The 16,045-nt window shown below is 31.6% G+C and overlaps 1 protein-coding gene across 1 annotated transcript in view; it reads left to right on the top strand.

Moving 5' to 3' along the window:
• LOC145312561 (small G protein signaling modulator 3 homolog) overlaps nucleotides 1-16,036 on the top strand; it is a 61,122-nt gene extending 45,086 nt beyond the window's left edge. The window contains exon 22 of the mRNA XM_080151815.1: nucleotides 15,964-16,036. Within this exon, the coding sequence (XP_080007941.1) occupies nucleotides 15,964-16,036 (73 nt within the window). The remainder of the gene's footprint in view (nucleotides 1-15,963) is intronic.
• Nucleotides 16,037-16,045: the final 9 nt, after the last annotated feature.

The following is a 16,045-nucleotide window of genomic DNA, read 5'->3' as shown; positions in this document are numbered from 1 at the left end:
TGTTAGAATTGTCCTATCGATTTAAAACTTTGCATGGTGATTACTGTAGTAGTTCGGTACGATTTATAAGCGTAGCAACTCTATAATGTCCATACGTTCATTTTAAACATGTTGATTTTTAACTTTTTTAACAACAAATTTTTATCAGATAAAATTATCCGATTGATCCAATTTTTTGGAATACTGATTCCTAAGACAACAAAATACAATGTTATAAGCGAAGCATCTCTATAATAAAGTCCTAAAAACGTAAGTATGTCCTTCAACATTATCCTATTTTTAAGCAGTTTTTTAACAAATTTACTTACAATTTTGATTCGACATTTATACATTTATTTTCTGATTTTTCAGTTCTGGCACTCTACAAGTGTTAATGTTCGTTTGTCCTATCGTTTCAAAACTTCGCTTTATGGATGTTGTCATCCTTGTTACAATTGACTTTTAACAAAAAAGCGAAGCCTTACTATAATTAGGGTCAGTCCGTCCGAACTCCGTCTGGAACGGATAGCTTTTTTTTTGTTAATTTAGGCATTGTCTTGTCGATTTATACAATTTATAAAGCATAGCTACTCTATAATCGTTACTAGAATTTCCGTACATATATTTTAAACATGCTGATTTTTAACTTTTTAAACAACTAATTTTATGTTATAAAATTGTCCTTAAACATTATCCTGTATTTCAGCAGTATTTTAATAAATTTACTTGTAATTTTGATTCGTCTTATACCTTTACAATCTGATTATTTAGTTCAAAACTCTAAAAATTTCAATGTTCGTTTGTCCAACCGTTTTAGAGCTTTGCTTTTATGGATATTGTCATCCTTGTTTTTACAGAAAAGGAACTTTCAATAGCTAAGTGGGTGGGAGATATCTGACACCTTTTTCCCAACAAATGTTCCCTTTGTTAATATTACCAATTAATTATATTACTTTCAACACATATTTTCATTTTTCTAGAAATATAATATTTTTTTAATATGAAATGGCTAGATTTTTAAAAAAGTAAATATAAAAAAGACAGTCATATCGATAGACAAATAGAGAGATAGAGGACAATTAAAGTGTTAAAAGATTAACAGACAGATAGATAGAAAGATGGATAGACTTTTGTGATGGGAGGGGGAATGTCTTAACCGCATAAACCCCTGAATAAGTTTCTGTGACCTATTTAAAGTCACCCTGAAAAATAAAGGAATATTATTTATAAAAAGATATATTGGGTTGGAGGTAGGAAGGAAGTGTATTGGGTCAGGGTGGGGGTGTAAAGGGGGTAATCGTTATTTTTAGCTCGCTGCAAGTTTCATTTTATTAGAGAACACGAAAATCTGATGTAAAAGCCAAGTAATAATATGTCCATAGTAAGGTCGGCACTGGGCAGTTTCAATTTTAAATGTTTATAGTTAAGAGTCCCTTAAAAACAACACAATTTTAAAGCAGTATGTTTATATAAAGTATATACAAAAAAATGTTTTTTATTGAACTTAAAAAAATCATAACCGGACATTACTGCACAAGAAATAGTTTTACTTAACCTAATACCAAATCATAAGGGTCCTAACTATTTTCAATAATCATTTTCAAACAGGCCTAAACTAATGATCCAGATGTTAGGACATACAGTCCCTATTTATCGAAAATGTTTGCTTTGACAATGTTTCATGGATCAAAAGATAATAGTTGTTTAATATAATCTAGGCATTAGATTTTGTTCATTTAGACATTGTCCTACCGTTTTCAAACTTTGCATGATGATTCCTATGATAGTAAGGCACGATTTAATATACGTAGCAACTCTATAATTGTTACTTCCATTTAAAACTTTCAGATATTTAATTCTTAAAAGCGAAACTTTTCAATAATTAGGTTAGGTCCGTCCGTCCGTACTCCCATTCGTAACCGTTAGCTCTTTGGACAGGATAAAATTGGCCTATTGTTTTCAAACTTTGCATGATGATTATGATGATGATATAGTTAGGTACAATTCAGAAAGCACAGCAACTCTATAATCGTTATCAGAATGTCTGTACATACATTTATTTTTAAGTTTTTTGACTACAATATTTCTTGTGATTTAATTATCCTATTTATCTGGTTTTTAGAATACTGATTCCTAGGACAACAAAATACATTGTTATAAGCGAAGCATCTCTTTAATCAAGTCCTAAAAATGAAGGTATGTCCTTAAGCATTATCCTGTATTTAAGCAATTTTTCTTTCATTTTTGTTTATGCTTATACATTTACATTCTGCTTATACAGTTTTTGCACTTTACAAGTGATAACGTTCATTTGTATTTCCTTTTAATTACAACATTTTTTTGTATGATATCTTTATCATATTTATGATTTTTTTAATATTGATTCCTAGAACAACACATGCAATATTATAAGAGAAGGATCTTCATAATTTTATCCTAAAATGTAAGAATGTCCTTAAACAGAATCCTGTATTTAAGTAGTTTTTCATCACATATTTACAATCTATGTTAATGTTCGTTTGTCATACCATCTAAATTTATAGCTTCGCTTTTATGGTTGTTGCCATCCTAGTTTTTTTTTTAATTTCAATTTCTGACAGCCATACTAACCATCAGAAGTCACCAAAACAACCTATAAATTTATATTGTTTGAGGTGGGTAAGAAAATGTTTTAAATATCCTTAACCTTAATATAGACCAAGGTGAGTCTTCCCTAAATTTTGTAGCCTTCAGAATAGACGTTTTTAAAATCTAACATCATACTTACATAAATGAATTAACAGCCCGAGGTTAATTTATTTTTTTTACTTTAGTTATTAAAAAATATCTTAGTAGCAAAGCTCTTTAAAACTGGCTTTGTATGGCCGTTCAAAATTAGAAACATTATTTAATAACAAAATGTTTATAAAAAAAGCTATTCTATGATATATAAAGAGTGTTAAAAAAACAATCGCTTCTCTTTTTTCAATATAAATCCATAAGTTTTGGTAAAAAAATAGCACAATTCATGAAAATGAGAAATCAGCATTGAATTTTGAATTTACTCACCTCTCCATAGTACTACAGCTCGAGTCCTAGCCCTTGTGGAGAATTTTTCTCTAAAATTAAAAAAGAAAAAAAGTCTTAAGTACTTTTAATCTTGTAGATAGACCCCATAATGCGTAATTTTTTTATGTAGCATGTGAAGACCTTTCTATAGACACCTTAACCAGGTTTCTAACACAATCCTAGTCAATTTGGCAAAAAAAAGAAAGGCCTGTCAAACATCAAGAACTAGGCAGAGCTGTCATGTCTCAGTGTATAATGGTTCTGTCTTTTTTTCTTCACAAGGGCTAAATCTCGAGCTTTAGTACTCTAGAGAGGTGAGTAGATTCAAAATTCAATGTTGATTTCTCATTGTTATTGCTTGAGCATGAATTGTGTTATTTAAAAGCGAAGCTTTTCTATATTGAGGGTCGGTTTGGCTGTCCGTCCGTCTGTAACAGTTAGCTGTTTTCGTTAATTTAAACAGGATAGAATTTTCCTATTGATTTACGACTAGAAAGCGCAGCAACTCTATAAACGTTACCAGAAAGTCCGGACGTCAATCTAAAACAAGCTGATTTTTAAATTTTTTCACAACTAATTTTTTAATGTTAAAATTATCCTTTTCAACTATTTTTTTTTAATACTGATCACTATTAGAACAAGGTATATGTTATAAGCGAAACATCTTTATAATCAAGTCCTAAAAACGTCACTATGTCCTTAAACAGTATCATGTATTTAATCAAGTTTGCAACAAATATACTTACAATTTTGTCTAGACATATGCATTAAATTCAGTTTATTCAGTTCTGACACTCTACAAGTGTTAAAGTTCGTTTGACCTTCTATTTCAGAGCTTAGCTTTCATGGATGTAGTCATCCTTTTTATAGGTTTTCGACCAAAACTATAGGATTTATATTGAAAAAAGTGAAGCGATTGTTTTTTTAACCATCTTTATATATTTATGTCCATCAGTCTGTATCTGTATAAAACTGGGGGAAACATAAATTTCTCGGCTGCTATTCAAGTTAAAGAGCCTAAAAATTTCATGAGAATGCCCTATACCGATGAGCTCCAGTTTATAATTTTTTGCTCTGAGAGTCATTTGATTTATTTTGGAAATTTTAAATTACTTAGCTGCTATTCTATTTCTTAATCGATGAGCATCTAACTCTACTCTACTCTGTACGTCAGTCTGTTGGAAATGCTCTGATGGTCATTTGATTTGTATTGGATTTGTAAAGTCGTTTTATCCGTTTGTCTTTACATCCTTCCTATGAAGCAGAAAGCTTCGACTAATTCTTAAACACATGATAGTTATTTCTGGCATCATATTATAAAAAGCTTTCTGCGGATTTGTAGAAAACTGGATATAATAATGAGATAGATAGATAGATGGATAGATAGATAGTTAGATAGCTAGATAGATAGCTAGATAGATGGATAAATAGATAGTTAGATAGATAGATAGAAACATAGAAAGATATATACATAGATAGATAGATGGATTAATAGATAGCCAGATAGATGGATAAATAGATAGTTAGATAGCTAGATTCATATTCAAAGTTTAATTCATGTAAATTTGAAATTAGAAAGAAATAGAATTATTCCTATTAAATATTATTTTTAGGGAATTCTAATGATATAATGGGGTGGTTTTAATAACTGCTTACTCCCTCTCTTAGACCTTTGTCTGAAACAATTAAGATAAAAGGTAGATGAATTAACCTAAAGTAATGTTTCACTATCCCTTCTTAAAACTTGAAAATTTTTTCAAAATCTGTTAAAATAAATAAAAAGCTAAATTTTAAATGAAAGATAAATGCAAATAAAATGTGTGCTTATGCTATCTAGGACTAATAAAAGCTTAATTAATAATTCTGGGACAATCGAAGGGGTATTAGTAAATATGCGTATTATTACATACAAATAGATTACTAGAGATCCTATAGCAGTATTGTATTAAACAGATGCTGTCGTATACTCACCCTACCCCCCCCCCCCAAAAAAAAAAAATACCCTAAAACCTAAATAGTCTAGCAACGACATTTGTAAAATCACATCTGAAATTTTGTAAATTTCTATCATGAGCAATGAAAAACTTTCAAAATTTTCATCTACCTAAAAAGTCATTTTAAAATGCCTAAGGTGATGTGGGGCATAGACCGGTAAGGGCTAAACCGGTAATTTTTGACCCACCTTCATAAAATGACATTTATCTCCATGTTCCTTTCAAATGACAGAAAAAAACATAAAAGCAAATTTGTTCCATATTACATTGCCTACAAAAAAGTGAAAATTTTGTGAGATGAATTTCAAGGGTACTGTATGGGTCTCAAAATCGGATGAAAATTTTTTTTTAAAAAAATTTTTTAGTAGGTGTTTAAAGATCGACCTACACAAAAATTGGTAAGACCTAGAACTGATTTGTAAAAACCTTTTGAACTAAGAATTGCCCGCTCTTTTCAAATCCGTTGAAAGCTTAAATATAGTGTTAATATTTTTTTCAAAAATGACCAAAGTTCGCGCAGGGCTAATTTTGGTAACGTTGAAAAAAAATTTAAATTTGATTTTTAAGATCAATTTTCAGGTTTTCTTTGGTAAAATCTAAAATTCAAAAGGAGCTTTTTAAGAATTAGACCAAAAAGTGAATAGAACAGGTTTTTTTTTATAAAAAAATTGAAAAATTTTTTAAGAAAATTTTTGTGAGAAAAAAATTAGAAATTTCTCGTCTTTTGAAAAAATTATTTTTGACATAGAAGGAATAGTCTGATCCTTATGAAAATTTATGTGGATTGGATAATCCCTATAACCTATACTAATTATGATTGTTTATGTCTGAATGGCCGTTTGACCGTTTACATCGATATTTTTTAGGTTGAAAAGATATAACCAGATTAGACCCACCGTGGGGTAAAGGTCGGTAATTTCTTAGAGTCCAATTAGGACAAACTTCTAAAAGTCCTAGGATAACGTCCTTTTAGGATCTGATAGTCTTTTCTGTAAGCTTTCTAATGGTCTTGGTTTCATTTGAAAATATTAATATTTACCCCATTAAAAAAAAAAACGAAAAAATTACCGGTTTAGCCCCATCTCACCCTACAACTTTTTAAACGAAGATGAAGGCTTATAATTTGGAGTATTGGGTTTACTTGTGGCAGTCTTTCAGCAGTTAAATCGGTGTATTTCTTGCAGACTTCCTTTAATAACAAATTAAAGTTAATACAAATCAACCATAATATGAAACATAAGGAAAGCTATAAAATGAAAATAATAAGAAAAATCAAATTTACAGATTGATAAAAAAACTATTATAATAATTTATTGCATTTAGACATTCTTTTATGAATTTTCTTCAAAAATTTATAAAGCGCTGAAACAAACATATTTTTTTGTTTGTAAAATTTTGCTCTTTTTTACTTCCCAATGTCATTGTAGTCATTCAATACTATAATCAGGGAAAAGGGAATGTGATTCTGACCAACATATCTAAGTGAAAATTTCCCCACAACCCCCTTCTTTTATTTCTTACATCAAAAAATATGTTTTACGCCAACTCTGCCCCAACAAAATATTTAATTTTCTTCAATTTCAAATGGAATTAATTTGGGTTAGAAGCAAAGCTTTTCTATAAACTGGAGATCAAGATTCCTTCGTCCATCCTTCTGCAGCTTATGTCCATCACACTAGAGTATTATTCATTGGTTGTATGATAAAAAAACACAATTTACCATATGAAATAGCAATTAAAGTCTATTACTTATAATACCATAACATTTATTTGGTCATAAATCTGTCAAAAATGCTTACTAAACAGACCTTTTTTGATCTAAGATAAATAAGTTGTCATAATGGTCATGTACTTTGATACAATCTGGGTCACCATCACTACCAGTAAGAGCATCTTTCAGATCATCATCCCCAAAATTAAGATTTAAGATCATCTTATTATCAGATTAAAAAAATTATTATCTCTAACAAGTATTTAACTACATCCTGAAAACTAGAGGTTGGCAGCTGTCCTCTAAAGTGAATAAAGTCGAATATTAATTTTTTTATTTTCTTTCTTTGAAAAACCATTAATATCTACCTAAAATTATGTTACTATATAATCAGCGGCTAAATCCATGTGCCGGGCGTAAAGCGCTCCTTTAGTCCTTAGTCGTGCATTTGTGAAAATCCTTATGTCCTTTGAAAACCTTATACCAAAAAGGCAACTACGACGACCTTTTCTCAAAATCTCCTTTCCAAAACGCGGCATTCATTGTTTCTGCCTCCGAGAGAATTCTAGAAGTTTCTGTCTCTTCCGGAATCTGCATTCATTAAGATGTGAGCAAAGCAATTGAAAGAAAATGCATGTTTGCTAATAAAAATCTCCCATACGGCTGTTTCACTTACACGGAATCAAAACCAGGTACAATTATGATTGTGCAAACATATATAGGGCCAGTTATAGACTAGTTTTTCTTCTTAAATAAAACAAATAGTTATTCTTTAAACATTTATTGAAAAGAGGTATGTAACTGAAGTTTTTTGAGGCAAGGGGGGGGGTTTTCTCCGGAACTACTTGATGAACCGCGTAAATTTTTTGAACTTAAGCATTTATGGGTATGAACATCTTATGGTTTAGAAGTCAACCGTAGATATACCACACTTTTCTGGGATCTTGCTGTGTCAAGTATCAACTGTTGGGAATATCAAAGGATGACTCCATGCAAAATTTGAGCCGGATCCGGTCAAAACCGGCCGTGAATTTTATGAAAAACCGGTTTTTTCCGGTTTTTAGGGGGTATCTGTAAATCGATTCAGCTGGAGCAAAACCGGTTAGAGGTACAAAAAATTTTACTTCACATGAAATTTAGCCAATGCAATTGCCTACATAATTGTACTTTATCATCAACTTGATTGGACAACTCTTTCCCCTCCTAAATGTCCATTAAAACCTCGGAAACGGCAAAAATCGCCAAAAATCACGCCTTCGGCGGCAAATAAGGGCTAAACGGTCAGCCGGAGGCGAATGAAACATAAATAAAGAAATGTCTGCCTCAAAAAGTTGTTCAACATCAAAGAGATGCTTAAAGTTTCTAAAACGACTCCTTCCCCTCCTTTAAGGGGAAAAACTGAAAAAACGTGATTTTCAAAAGTATGCCCACTTCAGGGTCACCAAATATAAAGTCTAGGCGGCCCACAATGCTGAATTTTCACCAAGTGAAAGTCTTGTGTCATTATCTCTTATGAGGAAAAAGTTATTAATTAATTAAAATTTCAAATTGTGTTTTTTTGATGGATTTCTTTGATGAAATGACAGGCCGGTCAATATTTAGGCCATTTTTTGCGGTTTTTGGGCCGTCACGCCCAAACGGTTTGAGATAATCTCACGGGACCTTTTGCCCAACCTAAGTCTGGTTATTTGTGAGGTCTAGGAAAAAAAACAGACTTACGCAAAAGATTATAGTTATAATCTTTACACAGAAAAATGGCACGAGGTGAGGGTTTGAGGGGGCAAAATGAGCCGACCAGCGATTTTTGACGGCACGCAGCGACGTCGTGCTTCATCCAATCCGGGATTTTTTTTTCTTAGACCTTACAAATAACCAGGCTTAGGTCGGGCAAAAGGTCCCGTGAGATTATCTCAAACCGTTTGGGCGTGGCGGGCCGAAAACAGCAAAAAATGGCCTAAAAATTGACCAGCCTGTCATTTCATCAAAGAAATCCATCAAAAAATCACAATTTGAAATTTTAATTAATTAATAACTTTTTTCTCATAAGAGATAATGACACAAGACTTTCACTTGGTGAAAATTCAGCATTGTGGGCCGCCTAGACTTTATATTTGGTGACCCTGAAGTGGGCATACTTTTGAAAATCACGTTTTTTCAGTTTTTCCCCTTAAAGGAGGGGAAGGAGTCGTTTTAGAAACTTTAAGCATCTCTTTGATGTTGAACAACTTTTTGAGGCAGACATTTCTTTATTTATGTTTCATTCGCCTCCGGCTGGCCGTTTAGCCCTTATTTGCCGCCGAAGGCGTGATTTTTGGCGATTTTTGCCGTTTCCGAGGTTTTAATGGACATTTAGGGGGGGAAAGAGTTGTCCAATCAAGTTGATAATAAAGTACATTTTTGTAGGCAATTGCATTGGCTAAATTTCATGTGAAGTAAAATTTTTTGTACCTCTAACCGGTTTTGCTCCAGCTGAATCGATTTACAGATACCCCCTAAAAACCGGAAAAAACCGGTTTTTCATAAAATTCACGGCCGGTTTTGGCCGGATCCGGCTCAAATTTTGCATGGAGTCATCCTTTGATATTCCCAACAGTTGATACTTGACACAGCAAGATCCCAGAAAAGTGTGGTATATCTAACCTACCCCCACCCCCTAGTTCCCCGGGGCTCAAAACCCCTCTAAAAATGGACCTAACCTTAATTTTCTCAGAAACCATTTGACCAATAGGGATGTTTTCTTAAACTTAAGCTTTTATGGTTATAAACTAACTTTTGCTTTGGAAGTCACCCCCCTGCCGCCTACCCCTAGCCCTCCGAGGCTCTAAACAACCCTAAAAATGAACCTAACCTTAATTTTCTCAGAAACCATTCGACCAATAGAGATAATTTCTTAAATTTAAGCTTTTATGGTTATAAACTAACTTTTGGTTTAGAAGTCACCCCCCTGCCGCCAACCCCATAGCCCTTAAGCTTTTAGTATTATAAACTTACTTTTAGTTTAGAAAAAAAAACCTGCCCCCAACCCCTAGCCCTCTGGGGCTCAAAAAACCTTAGAAATGAAACTAACCTTAATTTTCTTAAAACTTAAGCTTTTATGGTTATAAACTAACTTTTGGTTTAGAAGTCACCCCCCTGCCGCCAACCCCATGGCCCTTAAGCTTTTAGTATTATAAACTTACTTTTAGTTTAGAAAAAAAAACCTGCTGCCAACCCCTAGCCCTCTGGGGCTCAAAAAAACCCAAAATGAACCTAACCCTAATTTTCTCTGAAACCATTTGACCAATAGGGATGATTTCTTTAACTTAAGCTATAATGCTAATAAACTAACTTTTAGTGTTTGAAATTCAACCCCCTGCTGCCAACCCCTAGCCCTCAAAAAAAAACTAAAAATGAACCTAACCTTAATTTTCTGGAAAAAAATTTATCAGTAGGTATGATTTCTTAAACTTAAGCTTTTATGGTTATAAACTAACTTTTAGTTTAGAAGTAATCCCCCTGCCGCCAACCCCTAGCCCTCCAGGGCTCAAAAAATCCTAAAATGAACCTAACCTTAATTTTCTCAGAAACCGTTGATTCAATAGAGCTATTATGCTAATAAGTCACCCTTCCCCCCTGCTGCTAACCCCTAGCCCTCTGGGGCTCAAAAAACCCTAAAATGAACCTAACCTTAATTTTCTCTGAAACCATTTGACCAATAGGGATGATTTCTTTAACTTAAGCTATAATGCTAATAAACTAACTTTTAGTGTTTTAAATTCAACCCCCTGCCGCCAACCCCTAGCCCTCAAAAAAAAACTAAAAATGAACCTAACCTTAATTTTCTGGAGAAAAAATTTATCAGTAGGTATGATTTCTTAAACTTAAGCTTTTATGGTTATAAACTAACTTTTAGTTTAGAAGTCATCCCCATGCTGCCAACCCCTAGCCCTTCGGGGCTCAAAAAATCCTAAAAATGAGCCTAACCTTAATTTTCTCAGAAACTATTTGATCAATAAGGATGATTTTCAAACTTCAGCTTTTATGCTTATAAACTAAGTTTTAGTTTAGAAGTTACCAGTAACTACATTATTAAAAGTTCAGATATTTTTGACTAAAGCTTTTATGTGTATAAACAATTTTTTTGTTTGGCAGATATATGGTTATATATTATAAAATGTGCAGATATTTTTAGAAGCAAAGCTTTTCTATAATTAGGGTCGGTCTGTACGTCCGTTTAGAGGGTTTTTGAGCCCCAGGGGGCTAAGGATTCAGGGTAGGGGAGTGACTTCTAAACCATAAAAATTAAGTCCTAGAAATCTGCTGTAATGATCAAATGGTTTCTGAGAAAGTTAAGGTTAGGTTCATTTCTAGAGGTTTTTTGAGCCCCAGAGGGCTAGGGGTTTGCGGCAGAGGGGTGACTTCTAAACTAAAAGTTAGTTTATAAGCATAAAAGCTTAAGTTTAAGAAATCATCTCTATTGGTCAAATGGTTTCTGAGAAAATTAAGGTTAGGTTCATTTTTAGGATTTTTTGAGCCCTAGAGGGCTAGGGGTTGGCGGCAGGGGGGTGACTTCTAAATAAGAAGTTAGTTTATAAGTATAAAAGCTTAAGTATAAGAAATCATCCCTATTGGTCAAATAGTTTTTGAGAAAATTAAGGTTAGGTTTATTTTTAGGGTATTAAGCCCCAGAGGGCTATGGGTTGGCGGCAGGGGGGTGACTTATAAAATAGAAGTTAGTTTATAAGCATAAAAGCTTAAGTTTAAGAAATCATCTCTATTGCTCAAATGGTTTCTGAGAAAATTAAGGTTAGGTTCATTTTTAGATTTATTTTTGATACCCTGAGGGCTAGGGGTTGGCGGTGAGGGGTTACTTCTAAACCAAAAGTTAATTTATAACCATAAAAGCTTAAGTTTAAGAAATCATTTTTATTGGTCGAATGGTTTCTGAGAAAATTAAGGTTAGGTTCATTTTTAGGGGTTTTTAGAGCTCCGGAGGGCTAGGGGTTGGCGGCAGAGGGGGTGACTTCGAAACTAGAAGCTCGTTCATAAGCATAAAAGCTTAAGTTAAAGAAATCATCCCTATTGGTCAAATGGTTTCTGAGAAAATTAAGGTTAGGTTCATTTTTAAGGGGGGTTTTGAGCCCCGGGGGGCTAGGGGTGTGGGTAGGGGGTTGACTTCGAAACCATAAGATTTTCATACCCATAAAAGCTTAAAGGAAGCCTGCAAGAAATACAACGCTTTAACTGCTGAAAGACTGCCACAAGTAGACCAAATACCCCAAATTTGAAGCCTTCAGCTTCTATAACAAAAAAGTTCTAGGCATTTTAAAATGACATTTTATGTACAATGGAAATTTTGAAAGAATTGCAATGCTCATGTTGAAAACTTTAAAATTAAACTACGTGGCCTAGAAACAAAATTATAAGCTTATTTTTGTCATAAATTTAGGTTTCCAGTAACTAATTATATTTTTACAATAAAAATACCCATTTTTATAGTCAAAATCATTAAAAAAAATTAATTTGACAATTCTAACATGCCTAAATTAACGAAAACAGCTATCTGTTGCGGACGGACGGACCTACCATAATCATAGAAAAGCTTCGCTTTTAACAATTTTACTTTGTTGGTAACTATTCTTAAATTAGATTAGAGTAACATTGTGACTGTGCGTATGGGTGTGTGTTTGCCTTTCTGCCTAGGTGTACCAAGAATCTCGCTAACCACTGGACCATTAGTTCTATTTCACATTGTTGCTTTTATAGGTCTTTTCTGAATGGAACCACAACCCTCCAAAGAGAAGGGGGGGGGGGGGGTTTAAAGGAGTGATTACGCTCAAAATTATCCATAATTTCAAAACTTCTATTCTTACAGTTTATTTAATTGTAGCAAATCTAGGCTATAACTCACTTGAAGTTAGATCTTAATCCTTTTAAAATATATTTAGTCTTAGATAATTAGATAATAAACAAAGATAAGTAGAAATAGTTATATCTGCAGCAAAAGTTTTTAGTAGCTGCACTTCTTTAATAAGAAGAAAGTAAATCTCTCCATGTAGGGGAGAATGTACTGGGTATGTATGGCCAATATTTGAATAAAGCTGAAATAAAGTAGAGTTGCTTCGCTATTTTTACTCATAAAAAGTATCCTATAATTGGATGATAAGAAAAATGTGTAAGTTAAGTTAAAATAGAAATAAAAATTTAACAAATATGGAACAGTTTTAGCTGGAAAATAAAGATAAATAAATGATTTTTAAATTAGATGTTTTATAAATACAAATTATACAGTAATACAACTTTTTATTATAATTATTAAATGTGATTTTTTTGTATGTATACTATAACAATGGTTTAATGCTTTTTTTAAACACAATCTCTCAAAAGTGCAGGTTCTATTGGCTATGACCCATTAGATAAGAAATTAAAGTTTTTTTGTTTGAAGCAAAATATCTTGGAAATGGGATATCAAACTACATAATCCATTTTTCTAACGTAACAAAAATTTCATAGCTAAAACATACAGATACTATATTACTTTTTACTTTATTTTTAGAATATATGTAGTTTTTGGAAATGTTCTTTGGCCCCATATATTGATATTTCAGGGATTAAGTGGACGATAGGCTACTTTTTTCACTGGTACCCAAAGCTTTCTAACTACGTTATTTGTTTATTGAATCAAAACTTTGGGTATTTTTATTGATTTTTTATATGATTGTATCAAACTTTTTAACATTTTATTTTAATGTGCAGAAGGGGTAATTTAGTTTATCATTATTGGAAATGTTGTTTGTCAATGTTGAGTATTATTTTATTCTCCCTATCCCTTTTTTCACACGTTTCATTTTGGGTTTTAGTATCAAATAATTCAGGAAAAAAGGAAAAAAAATCAAGAGAAAGATTTAGGTATTTTTATGAAAAAAGGTATAAACTATATTTTATTTCATAAATCTTTAATTTAGACCAGAACAGGTTTAAGGCTATTTTACCCAGAAATATAGATACATACTTCTTCTTTTCAAATGTTAATTTTTAAAAAATTAACTAATTGTAATAAAAATGTTGTTACTAAGTATTGGATATTTATTTCTGGTCACTTTACTGTTAACTTCATCCATGAATATCTTTTAGGAAAAGTTTTTCTATTTTAGCCCCCCGGGGAGTGTGTGAAATGTTTGTATGACCTTTTATCCCACGTAAATTAATTAAAGCATAATACTCATTTTTTTTGTATTTATTTAAATTTTGATTTTTATTTATTTTTAACAGATCTTGAAAAGTTTTTCATATATGAAAAATAGTTAAAGATATGTTTTTAAAAGGGATAGGGAAACATTTACTTTAGGATAATACATTTACTTTCTTAAGCATATATGTAATTGTTAAATTAAAAATACATTTGTATCATTACCATGCATAGTTAAGACTTTCAGACAAAGGTCTAAGGAAGTGGGAAGGCAGTAATCAAAACCACCTAATGACATCATTAAGATTCCTTGAAAATAATATTTGATAGAAATATTTATAGATATTTCTATTATTATAAGAAACACTTTTGTGTAAGAATATTTTTTATTGGGTAATAGGAAACATTGGACGATTAAACTTGACATTTGTTGTGTGTATTTAAAACTTTAAAACAGTGTGGTTGACAAAACAGCACAAACTTTAACTACCTTTTGCTTCACTCCTATTATTTCACATACCCACTTTGGCAATTATTTTTTTATGTGTTAGCACTTAGCCTTTCCATGTTCTGTCTATAACACAAGAAACCAAAATATTTTTTGTCAACGTACCCTTTTTATTACTTTAAAACAGCTAGAAGTTTTGTAGTTATGAAGGAACACTTGACAATAAATATTTGAGTTTAAAACAACAATTTGTTAAATATCTTACTTTCAATTTCTTATTAACTTATTAAACTTATATTGGTTCAGCAGTTATCAAGATCTTATGCTACACACTAACAGACATGTGTTACTTTCTTAAAAAGATTTAGCATTTTACAATTATCCTGGTGGCTGTATTATAAGAGATAGAAAAATCGAAATATAGATACATAGAAAGATAGATAGATAGTCCGTTTGATGGATAAATAGATAGTTAGTAAGCTAGCTAGATAGATAGATAGTCCGTTAGATAGATAGATAGTCCGTTAGATTGATAGATAGTTCGTTAGATAGATAGATAAATAGTCCGTTAAATAGATAGATAGATAGTCCGTTAGATAGATAGATGGATAGATAGTCCGTTAGATAGATAGATAGATAGTCCGTTAGATAGATAGATAGTCCGTTAGATAGATAGATAGTTCGTTAGATAGATAGATAGTATTAGATAGATAGATAGTCCGTTAGATAGATAGATAGATAGATAGTTAGTTAGGTAGATAGATAGATAGATAGATAGATAGATAGATAAATAGATAGATAGATAGATAGATAGATAGATAGATAGATAGATAGTACGTTAGATAGATATAGATATATAGATAGATAGATAGATGATTTTCTTGGTGAAAGAAATTTTTTTGGTGAAATCAGTCCATAAACAAGGAATTTGAGTTTAGTGGTTCAGAGAGTCATTCTAGGTAAACTACGATATCAGATTTGTAATCTCCAATTAATATCCAGGTGAAAGGAAAAAAATTGGTTGAAATTGGTAAATAAACAAGAAAGTTGGATTTAATGGTTCAAATAGTCATTTTAGGTAACGTACGATATAAAATTTGGAATCTCCAATGAATATCCAGGTGAAAGAAAAAAAATTGGTTGAAATTGGTCAATAAACAAGAAAGTTAGGTTTAATGGTTCAAAGATTCATTTTAGGTAAACTCCAACCAAACTAGAAGCGATCATGACAAGTTTAGTGATTTTTTAACTTAATAATTTGAAAAATTTATTTTTATTGATTTTCCCTTCTTTAAAAAAAATTTCATTTTCCTCGAAATCTGAGAATGGTAATTAATCAAAGGAATTTATTGAAAAAATATATGTGAAAAAATCACTAAAATTTCAAAAAATCTTGAAGCCGGCTGCAATTTTATATATGGAGTTTTACTATATAAATACTAAGAAATTTTACTTAATAGCATATATTCTCTCTTTTTCGAAGCCACTTTTTTTCACAGCCGGCTTCAAAGTAATATATGTTTATAATAATTTAATGTTTTTTGTCGAAGATTACTTGAAAACTGTTCTTTATTGTATTTGATTTGAATTTTTAACATGTTATTAATTTTTTTAGGCGAAGAGCTCGAGCACTTTTAGGAATTTATTCATTTTTTTATTATCAAAAGGGGGGGGGGGGGCGAAAGTGACACTTTTTT

Source organism: Acartia tonsa, chromosome 2 (assembly GCF_053477335.1).
Source record: "Acartia tonsa isolate MP-2025a chromosome 2, ASM5347733v1, whole genome shotgun sequence".
Taxonomy (NCBI): Eukaryota; Metazoa; Arthropoda; class Copepoda; order Calanoida; family Acartiidae; genus Acartia; species Acartia tonsa.
This window is presented reverse-complemented; position numbering and strand designations above follow the sequence as displayed.